Raw genomic sequence first — 13,271 nt, 5'->3', positions numbered from 1 at the left:
CCTACACACTGGGGAAGGCTTTCTTGCCTGAACCCTGAGCTTGCTAATTATGCTACTTTAACTAGCCAGCTTGCTCCAGGGATCCCCCCCCCCACCTTCTGAGAGCTGGGGTCACAGGTGCAGGCTGTTGTGCCCTCCCCACGTTTGTGTGGGTGCTGAGCGTCTAGACGGCAGCCCTCACAGTTGTATAGCAGGAGACTTTACCCTCTGCCCTTTGGGTTTTTTCGATGTGTGTTGCGTGTTTGCCTGCATGTATGTGTGTGTGATTGCCTCATGCATACCTGTTGCCCACAGAGGTGTCAGATCACTTGGAACTGGAGTTACAGATAGCTGTGGGCTGTCGTGCCATGTAGCTGCTGGGAATCCCAGGTCCTTAAGAAGTCAGACAGGCCGGGCGGTGGTGGCGCACGCCTTTAATCCCAGCACTCGGGAGGCAGAGGCAGGCGGATCTCTGTGAGTTCGAGGCCGGGCTGGACCGATAACCTCCAAAACAATACGGAGAAACCCTGTCTCGTAAAAACCAAAAAAAAAAAAAAAAAAAAAAAAGAAGTCAGACAGTACCCTTTGGAAGGTCAGCCGGCACAATTTACACACACACACACAATCGTGAGTTTTGTTTTTTTGTATTTCAGGCACCAGCAAGATGGCTGGCCCCAGATAAAGAAAGGTGTTGCTGCCAGATTGATTAATGTTCATACAAAGTATTTACATTCCAAGTTTAGGGGTTTGATTTTTTTGTTTGTTTGTTTGTTTGTTTTTAAGAGTCTCATGCAGCACAGTCTAGCCTGGAAATTACTGAATAATCAGTGTGGCCTCTGTCTCCTGATTCTGCCTCCCAAGTGCTGGCATTATAGACGTGTGCCACCAAAGTCAGCACAGAGATCTTTGCTTTTTCTTTTTTGTTTTTCGAGACAGGGTTTCGAGCCTGTCCTGGAACTCACTCTGTAGACCAGGCTGGTTTCAAACTCACAGAGATCCACTTGCCTCTGCCTCCCGAGTGCTGGGATTAAAGGCATGCTTGTGTGTGTGTGTTTTGCCTGTATGCATATATATGCACCACATGCCTGTTAGATCCCCTGGAACTGAAGTTACATGTAGTGAGCCGTCTCTTTTTGCTTTTTTTAAATGAAGTACTTGTATAAGAACTTTTCGTGATTAGTATTTTAATGAGGTTTTACATTTTCATTGACAGTATTTGATATTTAATAAGCATGTTGTTGTTAATTTCCAGTTTGTTAATGGAAAAATCCGAAACTGTTCCAGATGAAAACAAATGATAATATATAATGTTAGATGCTGTTTAGACGTCTTTGTAGTCATTGGTGGACACCTCAGGGTGCTGTTTTGCACGTGTGAGCACTCATTTCCCTTGCACTCGTTTGGGAGCACTTTGTGTGACCTTGGCTGGCCTAGGCCTCCTCCTCCTGGTGGTTGCTTATTGCTTTCTGTGTGTTACTGCATTTTAAACAGCTGAATCTCTTACAATAATTGTCATGTTTTATCATTTGAAGTTACGTGTGGAGCTGAGAAACGCCTCAGCAGTCAAGAGTTGTTGCTGCTGTCGCAGAGGGGGATTTGATTCCTAGCCCCATAGCTGACGTCTCACACACTCCCTCCGACTCTGCAGGCACATGCATACACATAAATAAACAATAAGCTTTTTAACATTGTGTCAAGTAATAAGTACACTTATCCTAAGAGTGTCCTTCAAAACTCACCACCTGTAACCTGGGCGGGCGGTGGTGGCGCACACCTTTAACCCCAGCACTCGGAGGCAGAGGCAGGCGGGTCTCTGTGAGTTCCAGGACAGTCTGGACTGTCACACAGAGAAATTCTGTTTGGACAAACAAATACAAAAATCCTCACCTCCTGTGTTGGAGATAGCACTCAATGATAGAATGCCTGCCTGGAGTGCAGGAAGCCTCAGGTCCAGTCTCCAGTATTGCAGAAGCAAACAAGATAATGGAAAGCTTCACCACGCTCACCCACCACTAGGGATCACTAGCAGAACAGTGACTGTTCTTACAGCTTCTTGGATTTTTTTACAGCATGGGTGGGTGTTCTTTATACATAACTTTAAGGTGAATCATGCCGTTTTTCTGGCCTGTAACTGGGTTGCTTTTAATAATAAAACTAAATGTGTTAAAAGACCTGGATCTGCTATTCTGAGCTTTTATGTTTGGTTTTCTCAAACTAAGTTTACCAGTCCTCAGCAAACAGTGAGCATAGCCCTGTTACCCTGAAGTCACTTCGGATTCTGTTTTGGTTTTTTGAGACAAGATTTCTCTATGTAACAGCTCTGGCTGGCCTGAAAGTCACTTAGTGAGCCAGGCTGGCCTCAGAGTCGCAGGAATGTACCTGTGTCTACCCCGAGTGCTGGGATTAAAGGTGTGTGTCAGCACCGCCCCGCTGTCACTTCTGATTCCTGTCAGTATGTGAAACAGTTACACCTATTCAGTCTGTCCCTCATTAAATTCATCCTGCTTTGTGTTCTGCATTTTTAGAGTTAAACTCACACCAAGTACTAGTTCATACTCTGTTTTCTTCCTTCGTCACGTGTGTTAGATACTTGGGTTCCTAAGTTTTCACTGTGAATTAAGCAACTTCATATTGCTTTATCATATCTCAGATGATTGGCTGAACTGCAGTTGTGGCGGTGGTGGTGTTGCAGGAAGACTTGCTTAAGTGGGGCCGTCAAGGACTGGTGCTTCTCTTGTCTGTTTTGTCTGAATTGGGAGAAAAACACCCTGTGCCAATCAGTGTCCCCTTACTCTTATTGTACATCTTGTTTCCTGTTCTCCTTTCCCGGGGACCTGACGCTTTGGGTGGGTGTGAGGGGCATGGCAGAAAGAACAGAGCTTCTAGAGCCGATCTGTCGATTATACATCTCCTTGTTGTGATCTCCCTAGATACAGTTGTGTAAAAATCACATAAAAACTTAGGTTCTATTTCTTAATCTACATACTAACTTAGCAACTAATTGTTCTTGTTATCTCTGTGACATCTGTTTTTGTCTGTGTGTATGGGCATGTTGTCCTACAGTGAACCTGTAGGACAACTTGCAGGAATTGGGTTTGTTTGTTTGTTTTTAGATGTATTTGTATATATATGCCATTGCACAGATGTGGAGGTCAGAGGACACCTTGTGGAAGTCATTCTCTCGCCACTATGTGGGTCCCAGGGGTTGTCCTCATTCCTCTCCAGCCCCAGCTTCAGGGTGGTGATGGTGGTTGTTATGTCTGCGTACAACATGTGTCCCTAGTGCCTGCAGAGGTCAGAAGGAGGCATCAGCCGCTCCCTGTAACTGGAGTTCTGAATGGTTGTATGCCACCATGTAGATGCTGAGAACTGAATCCAGGTTCTCTGCGAGAGCAGCCAGTGTTTTTAGTCATTGAACCATCCCTCCACCGCCCCCCTTGTTATTTATATAAAAATGCATACATGCTGTACTTATAGAGAGAGAGACCTTTATATTGTAGATTACAAAGACCACAGCACTGTTCTAAACCAGCTGCTACATACTGAATGTCTGTTATAAATACTCTTTCTTACCGTAGTTCCAGGTGTTCCTTCTGCACCAAGGAGAGGACGTGGGGGTCATCGAGGTGGCAGGGGAAGATTTGGCATCCGTCGAGATGGTCCAATGAAATTTGAGAAAGACTTTGACTTTGAAAGTGCAAATGCACAATTTAACAAGGAAGAAATCGATAGAGAGTTTCACAATAAACTTAAATTAAAAGGTAAATTTTTACTTTTCCACTCAGAAGGTAATTTGATCTGTGAGGTAAAGATGTTTTACAGCTTCGATGTTCAGAGTCTTAACTTGGATGTCTTTCATTAGAAGATAAACCTGAGAAACAAGAGAAGCCTGTAAATGGTGAAGATAAAGGCGACTCCGGGGTTGACACTCAGAACAGCGAAGGGAACGCCGATGAAGAAGACCCCCTTGGCCCTAACTGCTATTACGACAGGACTAAGTCCTTCTTCGACAACATCTCCTGTGACGACAACAGGTACTGCAAGTACAAGGTTTCCTTGTGCAACCTTCCTTCCTGGCTGTCCTGGAACTTGCTGTGTAGACCAGGCTGGCCTCAAACTCAGAGATCCTGACTGACTCTGGAGCGCTGGGATTAAAGACGTGTGTTCACTTTATTTTGTATTTTGTTTTGGTATTTTGCCTACATGTGTGTCTTGTCTGTACAGCATGTGCATGCAGTCTCCACAGACACTGGAAAAGGACATCAGATCTTTGGAATCGTCTTTAGAGAAGGTTGTGAGCTGCTGTGTGGGAGCTTGGGATTGAATTTAAGTCTTCCAGAAGAGTAGCCGGTGCTCGTAGCTCTTGAGCTCTCTTTCCAGCCCCCATAATTGATTTTCTAATGATGTTTTTTTTCCTAAAAGAACTTAGCATTGCAAAGTTGTTTTGTGCGTGTGCACGTTCTATAGAGTGGGTGCGGTGGTCAGAGAACGACTTAGAGAAATCAGTTCTCTACCGTGTGGTTGTCTAGGAGTGGAACCCAGATGTCAAGCTTGCTGGTAAGCACCTTCATCAGCTGAGCCGTCTCACCAGCCCAGAAGTTTTAGTGACATGCCAAGTGGGTGGCAGTGGCGCATGTCCTTAATCCCAGTGCTTAGGAGGCAGAAGCAGGTGAAACTCTGTGAGTTCAAGCCCAGCCTGGTCAGCAAAGAGAGAGCTTCAGGATATCTGGGGCTGATACACAGAGAAACCTGTCTCTTTAAAAAAAAAAAAAAAAAAAAAGGCTGAGGATGCAGCTCAGTGGGGGATACTTGCCTAGCATCAGCACAGCCCTGGGTTTCATCCTAGTAACACAAAAAAGAAAAGGAACCATCAACTTAACCTGTTATCCCAGCATTTGGGTAGGGGGTGGTGTCAGGAGAATCAGGGGTTCGGGCCAACCTGTGTTATGGGAGAGATCCTGTCTGGGGGAAGAACAAACCTATACTTTATTTAAGGATGTAGAAGGATATAGTCATATTTAGATTCTAGTTAGAACAGAAGCATTTGTGTAAGCCTTTCCACTGCCCTGTCTACATTGTAATTCAGATGAAAGCAGACTCAGCTGGAAAATGCTTCTTCTGCATTGACTCATACAGTACAGTTCTGTCATATATAGTAAAGGTCCAGAACTGTCCAGATTGTTGAAGAGGGCTAGCCCTACACAGGGAGCTAAGGGCTGCAGAGTCTGCTGACCACATTGCATGACCTTTTGTCCTGACCGCAGCTTGCTGCCCCCTGGTGGCAGCTGTGCTTCAGTTTAAGCACGTTAGGAAGGCCTCAGTCCTGCTAGGCTGAATGTCTGTAACAATGCAGGTACTTGCTGGGTTTTAATTGCATCAGGTCCAGAGACTGGGCTAGGACACTAGGACCGTCATCTCCTAGCTTCTCTGAGCTAAGGCTTTTCTACCAGCTCTGTCCTACTTTGTTTTGGGTTTTTTGTTGTTGTTGTTGTTGTTTTATTTTTTTAAGACTTGTTTGTTTATTGTGTGTGCAGTATTCTGCCTGCATATATTCCTGCACTCCAGAAGAGGGCACCAAGTCCCATTACAGATGGTTGTGAGCCACTGTGTGGTTGCTGGAGTTGAACTCATGACTTCTAGAAGAGCTACTAGTGCACATAACCTCTCCAGCCTCCCCCTTTGTTGTTTGTGGGGTTTGTTTGTTTGTTTTTGCTTTTCGAGAAAGGCTTTCTCTGTGTAACCTTAACTGCCCTGGAACTGACTCTGTAGAACAAGCTGGCTAAAGGCGTGTGCCACCACTGCGTGGCTCTGGCTTTCTGTCTGCCAAGTGGAATCAGTTGCGTATCCTCTTGGTCTTAATTGTCTCCACATTAAGACTTCTAGCATCTTTTTGTCAATTCTGTGTATAAGAAACTAACCTGTATCATGTGAAATCATATTACAGAAATGTTTGGAATTTACACACCGCAAAAGCTCGGGGGGATTTCTATTAACTGCTTGGTTTGTTTGTTTTAATTATTTTGAGAAATCAACTAAAATTTATCTAAAATTAGAAAACTAGGGCTACATAGATTTTCCTGAGAGATGCACTGTTTTGAGTTGACACACTAATGTTCATCTGCTCCTGTATAACAGAGAAAGGAGACCAACTTGGGCTGAAGAAAGAAGGTTAAATGCTGAAACATTTGGAATCCCCCTTCGTCCAAACCGTGGCCGTGGGGGCTACCGAGGCAGAGGAAGCCTTGGCTTCCGTGGTGGCAGAGGACGTGGCAGTGGCCGAGGAGGGACTTTCACTGCCCCTCGAGGATTTCGCGGTGGATTCAGAGGTGGTCGTGGGGGCAGGGAGTTTGCAGATTTTGAATATAGGGTAAGTATGGCCGCATGCTGTGGGATTGCCCTTCAGAATATTTTACTTGACTTTATTTTGGCAGAATTATTTTTAAAACATCAGAATAACTTTCAGTGTAATTTCTTGGAGAATATACATGATTAGAATATTTATTTTAACTTAAAGGACAATAATTTCTTGGCTAATGAATTAAAAAGAGCTGGGCATAGTGGTATGTGCTTTGAATCCCAGCACTAGGGAAGCAAAACCAGGTGGGTCTCTTGAGTTCGAGGCTAGCCTTATCTACATAGTGAGACCTTATCTCAAAAAAAGAAAAAAGGAGCCAGGCACTCAAGAGGCAGAGGCAGGCTGATCTCTGTTCAAAGCCAGCCTGGTCTACTAAGTGAGTTCCAGGACAGCCAGGACTGTTTCACAGAGAAGCCCGGTCTCATAAAAAGAAAAGGTACTTGACGATATTGAGTACTTGACGATAGCATCAAGCTAAGCAGCATCTGTAGTGCTACCTGTTGACTAACTGCTCTTTCAGCCGAAGGGAGACTGGGAAGACTGATTTTTGCCTTTTGATTAGAGCCATGAGTTTTAAAGAAATTTTTTAAGGGAAACATACTACGGAGCACTAAAAGTGTACAATAAAAAAATGACTGTCATATCACCTATATTTTATGTGACTAGATTCTTACACTTTAACAGCAAAAGAATCCAGGAAGCAAAGCAAGCCTGTGTGTCTGACAGCCTTGGCTTTGGAATAATAGGGAGTGGGTGACTGGTGCTGAGTGGTTCACACACACTGACTTAAGCCTCACTTTGTCAGCTTTGTGAGGTGGTTCTATTATTATCTAAGGGCTACAAAGGAGACAGATACAGAGATATTAAATAACCTGTCCAAGGTCACAGCACCAGAGAGGGATGACGCTGAGTGTTGGGCCTAACAGGTTGACTCTTGAGTCACTGCTCTTAATATAGGTTTGTAGAGAACTCACTCGGCTCTTGTTTTCTTATTATGGTATGCTCTTGAGAGCCCTCTGGTATATTGGTATTGACCATCAGCTGGAGGACAATTTTGTAGCTCCATGTAGTATATTTTGTGTAGTTTATCTAGTAAAAGAGACCTGTCAGTTAAGGCATATTGTAACTGTCTTGTTGAAGTATCTTAGTTTTTTGACAAGGAAAGAAGAAAAAAAAAAGAACAAAATCATGTTAGATCCACTCACTGATAATAGAAAAAGACAGCTGCAAAGATTTGCTGGCTTACCAGGCAGTGGTGGTGCACACCTTTAATCCCAGCACTCAGGAACCAGAGGCAGGTGAATCTCTGTGAGTTTGAGACCAGCCTGGTCTACAGAGCTAGTTCCAGGACAAGCTTCAAAGCCACAGAGAAACCCTGTCTCGGAAAAAAAGAGAGAGAGACAGAGATTTGCTGGCTTGATTTTTATTGTCTGTTTGTGTTGTTGTTTGTTTTCTTGGCTTTTTGAGACAGGGTTTCTCTATTGTTTTGGAGGCTGTCCTGGAACTCGCTCTGTAGACCAGGCTGTGGCCTCGAACTCACAGAGATCCGCCTGTCTCTGCTAGTGCTGGGATTAAAGGCATGCACCACCAACGCCCGGCTGTCTGGTTTTTATAACCAGCTATTATTGAGGATCTCTGTGGAAGGAGATCGGTGTTGATGGGTCTGGGATTAGGTATGTTAATTTGAATGTCCTGACTATTGTGCCAGGTCTGCTCAGAATTAGCTTCAAGTCATTAGCTCCTGTTACCCAGCCATGCATTTGCAAGACCTCTTCCTTCAGGAATCACTCTGCTCGTCTGGCTTCTCTTGGAGTTGCCAGCTACCCCATAGTCAGTCAGTACTCTGACACTGTCCTGGTATAGTCTGGGGGTGCCTGTAAGCAAGCTTGTTTAACAGAGACAGAAGTAAAGATAGGACCACAGAGAATGAGCCAAGTGAGACCCTGTCTCCACCCTACTCCCACTAAGAGGTCTTAGACTTACTGTTGGACAGGGACCCAGCTCCAGGCAGGACATCCAGTGATAATTCTGCCCTGCCTTTTACTAAGACTAATGTTTTACACATCGGCTTTGCGTCCCGTGCTGTTTCGTTTCCTTTCTGGAGAAGGGATGTCTGCATTGAGTGTGGATGTAGCCAGCTTCTCTCCCATGCGCCTGTAGAGTCCTTCACAGTCACCATGGTAGCTGACCCGGTCCTCTGTTTCTTGAGAGAGGGCCCTGGGACACTGAAGAATCTGAAATGGGGGCTGGGGATGACTTCAGTGGTTACTGAAGACCCAAGTCTGACTGCCCGCACCCGTGCCAGGCGACTCAGACCTGCCGGTGCTGCCGCCTCGGGCAGTCTTGACTTCCCGCACGCATGCGCGAGTGTGCGCACACAGAATTGTTTTTAACTGGGGTGGGGAGGACGAATCTGAAATGACTCCGTCTCTTTCCTTCCCCTTTATTTTCTCCTCCCTCCCCTTACCCCTTTCTCTCCCTCTCTTTCGCCTGTCTTTTTTTTAACCTTTCAGAAAACCACGGCTTTTGGACCCTAAAAGGTCTGGATTGGTCATACTGCTTTCTGAAAGGTAAAAAAAGAAAAGAAAGAAATTGGGAGGCGTGAAGGTTGGTTTGGTGGGGGACAGAGGGCTCGTGTTTAGTTCATTTGTTTCTGTTCAGCTTGTACTTGGCCGCTCTGCTTCAGTTTGTTAGTAACACTGTACAAAAACGTTGGTGTTGCACCCTCAGATGACGTCCTCCGACTAGGAAGCACTTGTCCTGTCGTTAGGGTGAGTGTCACTAAAGCTAGCTGTGGCGCGGGCATCTGGCGCACACTTGCGTGCAGCACTCAGGAGGCAGAGGCAGGGAGAGACTGGCCAAGACTGCTACACGGAGAAGCCTTGTTCCGAAAACTAGTGATGGTGGTATGGGTATGGCCGGCATTCCGTATATAGGAGAGACTGCTACGTGAGCTGCGTAGATCCAGAGTCCACGGACACTTCAGTCCCTTATAAACAACAGTGCGTTTGCAGAGCCCGCCGTGTCCTCTCGCCTGTTTGTGGGTTCTAGGGATTTAACGGGGCCTCACTGCCAGCCCCTGTGTTGTCACTGACCCGCACGTTACTCACGTTACTCATGAGCAGTCGGGCCCTGTGACCGCGTGCTCATGGTTCTTAGACTCTTGCGTGGGCCCTAAAGGAGGAAAACACAACAAAAAGAGATTTCTACATGTTCCGGACACTTGCAGACACAAACACACATGCCGTAGTTTTTAATCCACTCCTGAAGACCAAGGATACAGGGAGTGGACAGTGTGTGCGGCGGCAGCAGCAGAAGCCCTGGTTTGTACTCCATGTAAACCCCGAGTTGTAGGTTAGTCTCACTGAGACCTTCAGAGCTGACAGCTGCTGCCCTTACTGATGTAGCTTTTAATTTTCCCAGTCAAGTCTGTTTTCAAACTTACTTCACCTTCACATTTAGACTTTTTTTAAAATTTGTATTAGTTTACAAAGTTTTGCGGGGGTTGTTTTTGTTTTGTTTTTTTAAGGCCTGGTCTTATGTGGCTTAAACTGGCCTTGAGTCAACTGTACATCCAAGGATTGCTGAGCGTGTCTCGTACCTCTATCTCCTTAGTGCTGTGATTAGGGGCTTCGTGTGGCAGGCAAGGACTCTGCTGGCCAAGGTGGAGTTTGGGGTCTAGAGAGGTGAGGCCGCTGAAGAGTTAAGAGTCCACTGCTCTTGCAGATCCCCAGTGTGGGTTCTTGGACTCAGACTGGGTTTCCACAACTCTCACAACCCCTGTGGCTGCGGCTCCGGGGACCCAGTGCCCTCTCCTGGCCTCTGTCTGCAAACACAGGCACACACGTGCGCACATACTCAGATATTTTAAATCCGATACTGCTTTCTCTTAGCACGCTGTTTAGAGAGAAATGTTGTTGTGTTACCTTCTGGATTGTTGTGTTCTTAGTAAAAGATGTCAACACTTAAGAATTTTATGAAGCTTGATTTTTCAAGCGTTTTCTGAGTAAGTGAAAGTTGAGGTAACTGTTGGTTTACATTACTAGAACAACCAAAGGTAAAGTGGCCTGCATGTCAGGCCAGTCACTGTCAGATGTGGGACTTAAAGCAGTGATTCCCAGAGTCCAGTGACCTTTTTCTCCTGTGAAAATAAGAGCAAGGGTGTATTTAAAGTAGCCTGAATAAACTTAAGCAAACTGAGAAAGAAAGCTCTTACTAATGAGCCATGGCTTAGAACACGAACTAATATTTCTTTTTCCTTTTTAGAAAGACAACAAAGTTGCTGCGTAGTCTACAAACAAGTCTTTGGAAGTAGGTGACTGCTAGCTCTTCATGGTCCTGGAAAGTGGTTTACGTCTTTGTGAAGAATGAAGACGTGACGTTGCTGTCAGCCTGTCACCAGCACTTGGTTTTATCTGTCTGTCTTTCTGCTTCCTTCCGAGGCTGCACTGCACTGCAGTCGCTTTGGGGGCAGGAAGCTTGTCTTAAACAGGAGCATGGGTGTGTGGGCAGCAGAGGCTGTGATCCTGGCTGGAGTTGAGTGGAACTGCATAGTCTTTCATCACTGAGAGGATTCTTCTTGTCATAATTAATTGTATTCGGTGATTACTTCCAGCTGCTGCAGATAGGCCGTGATACTGTGTTTGAGCCACAGAAGGTTTTGTGAGTGAGAGTGTGTGTGAGAGAGAGAGTGTGTGTGTGTGTGTGTGTGTGTGTGTGTGTGTCTTTCTTTTTGGAGAGCCTATAATATGAGGTAGCTTATTTTGACACTTAATTAGGGTGCTGGATGGTAAAGAATTTTGTCAGTCAACTATGTACACACAGGTAAATACTGTTTCTTAGGCAAAGGTAATTTTTTATATAGTTGTAAAATTCCATTATATTCCATTGCCAAAGAAACATTAAGATCTTTGTATAGCTGTATAAAAAGCAACTAATTTTTTAAAGAATAAACGTTTAAAGTCAGCAAACATACGTGTCCTTGCAGAAGTCAGTGTGCCGAGGAGCAGGGCTACGGGTGGGTCTTTTCCCTTTGCTTTCCAAGCTTAAGGTTTTTGATTTCTTTTTTAATGTTTGGAACACAAATGAAGATTTGGTAACTTTATTCCCTTACGTAAAATGAATAAATTATTCGTGCATAATGTATGGACTTCATTTTGTAGCAGATCACAGGATTTGTCCTAATAACAGATATTTTCAGTGTATGAATGTGAATAATCATAGATGAGAATGTACCTCGCTGTATTTTCAAATAAGTAACCCTCACCCTTTTTAAGACATTAAAGCTAGGCATCAATTGACCTGTTCTTCCTGCTGTGCCTGGAATTCTGTTGCAATGACACTGACTCCTGCTCTACTTCCAGAAGATGGATTTTCAGAATCCTCTGGCTCCAGACAACATCACTAACACAGCCGTGGGCCTGTGACCCACTGGAGACTCCGTGTACACATTTGTTGCTAACTGTAAATTACTGATAAACCTTTTTGATATTTAAGCTAGAGTGAAAAAGATCTGGCCACTTTGTTTTTAACGCAGGCCATGTAATAAAGGGATCTAAAGATTTAAGTATTTTTATCTATTTTGAGTTTTATTACCTTTCTCATTAAAACAGTAGTAGTGATAGGTGTGAGAAATGGCACTGTAGGATTGGACTAGCGATTATTTTTTAATTTTCTATCTTTTTGCATACATTAGCAAGGAAATGTTTTGTAATTTGGTTTCATTGGTAGATCCTGTACTTGGCAGCCATAGTTTTCTGTGTGCCTGCCTGTGAACAACTAACCCTTTGAGGGGCCCACAAATCATGATGTTGAACACATTTTTAGGCACTCTGAGCATCACAGCATGTGCTATGCCAATACCTCAAAAAATACTGTTCCAAGCCAGTTCCAGAGGAGCTGTAAATGCCAGTTCTCCATGCTCAAAGTCCCCTGGGTCACCGACTGGGGTATTCATTGTCCCAGGAATAGCTGGCAGCCGCTGTGTCCACACTGCACCTCTAGTAGCAAAGCTTTTATCCTAAACTGTCCAGTGAACGTGTTCTCAAAGTTCTCTCATAAGTAATGACATTCTCTTTCCATAGGAAGATTGATGGGAAGCATCTGGAGTACAGGATGCAGCGTGATAATGTTTGCCCTGAAGTAACTAAGTCGTGTCTATTTCCAACATTTATTTGTAATTGTAGATGATCGAGGAAAGCTAGAAATCCCTTTCTTCTGTGACATGAGACTAGGCCATCTACACATAGGCCACACTGGAACACTCTGTCCAGAGTGCACCCCTGTGGGCAGATGTAGCTCAAGGCAGTGGAGAGCTCGCCCAGCAGCCCTGGGTTCAATCCTCAGCACCTCACAAGCAATAAAGATGAAAACTGTCTGTTTGTCCCTCCAAGGGGAAGACTTGATGTGGGGTGAGAGTGTTCATACAGCCCAGAGGCTGTGAGGCAGTGTTGAGTTGACCTCCATAGGACACTAAGCAATGTGAGAAGTGGTGTTTGGCTCTGAATAGCTAGGGCGCATCATTGGTATTTAAGATTATAGGGCTGAGAGGGGCATTGGTGGCGCACACCTTTAATCCCAGCACTCGGGAGGCAGAGGCCGAAGCCAGCCTGGTCTACAGAGTTCTAGGACAGCCAGGGCTACACAGAGAAACTGTCTCACAAAAATAAAAAGATTGCAGAGCCATTAAATGGTATACACACCTTTAATCCTAGCACTCGGTGCAAAGGCAGGTGGAAGAAAGGAATAGAGTGTATGGCTGAGTAAATGTCAGTCATCATAACAGCTCAAAGTATAGTGTTGTCCCTTCTACCTCAAAAACCCTAGCTGTGGGAGCTGGAGAGATGACCTAAGAAAGGACACTTGCTATGCATGCCTGAAGGCACCATGTAAAAAAACAGTGTATGGACCGGTGTTGGTGGTGCTCGCCTTTAATCCC

At 44.9% G+C, this 13,271-nt stretch overlaps 1 protein-coding gene across 5 annotated transcripts in view; it reads left to right on the top strand.

Annotated features, from left to right (window-relative positions):
- Lsm14a (LSM14A mRNA processing body assembly factor) overlaps positions 1-11,634 on the top strand; it is a 37,587-nt gene extending 25,953 nt beyond the window's left edge. For 3 of the 5 annotated variants that reach the window (XM_040735423.1, XM_040735425.1, XM_040735422.1), the window contains 4 exons: positions 3,558-3,740; positions 3,842-4,013; positions 6,115-6,346; positions 10,601-11,634. In XM_040735423.1, the coding sequence (XP_040591357.1) occupies positions 3,558-3,740; positions 3,842-4,013; positions 6,115-6,346; positions 10,601-10,624 (611 nt within the window). In that variant the 3' untranslated portion in view covers positions 10,625-11,634. Of the gene's footprint in view, positions 1-3,557; positions 3,741-3,841; positions 4,014-6,114; positions 6,347-8,847; positions 8,905-10,600 lie in introns of all 5 variants that reach the window. The other 2 variants (XM_040735424.1, XM_040735419.1) reach the window with 1 other exon arrangement.
- The last annotated feature ends 1,637 nt before the right edge of the window (positions 11,635-13,271 follow it).

The sequence above is a fragment of the Mesocricetus auratus genome, unplaced genomic scaffold, assembly GCF_017639785.1.
Source record: "Mesocricetus auratus isolate SY011 unplaced genomic scaffold, BCM_Maur_2.0 Super-Scaffold_100046, whole genome shotgun sequence".
Taxonomy (NCBI): Eukaryota; Metazoa; Chordata; class Mammalia; order Rodentia; family Cricetidae; genus Mesocricetus; species Mesocricetus auratus.
Note: the sequence above shows the minus strand (reverse complement) of the source record. Positions and strands in the feature narration are given on the sequence as shown.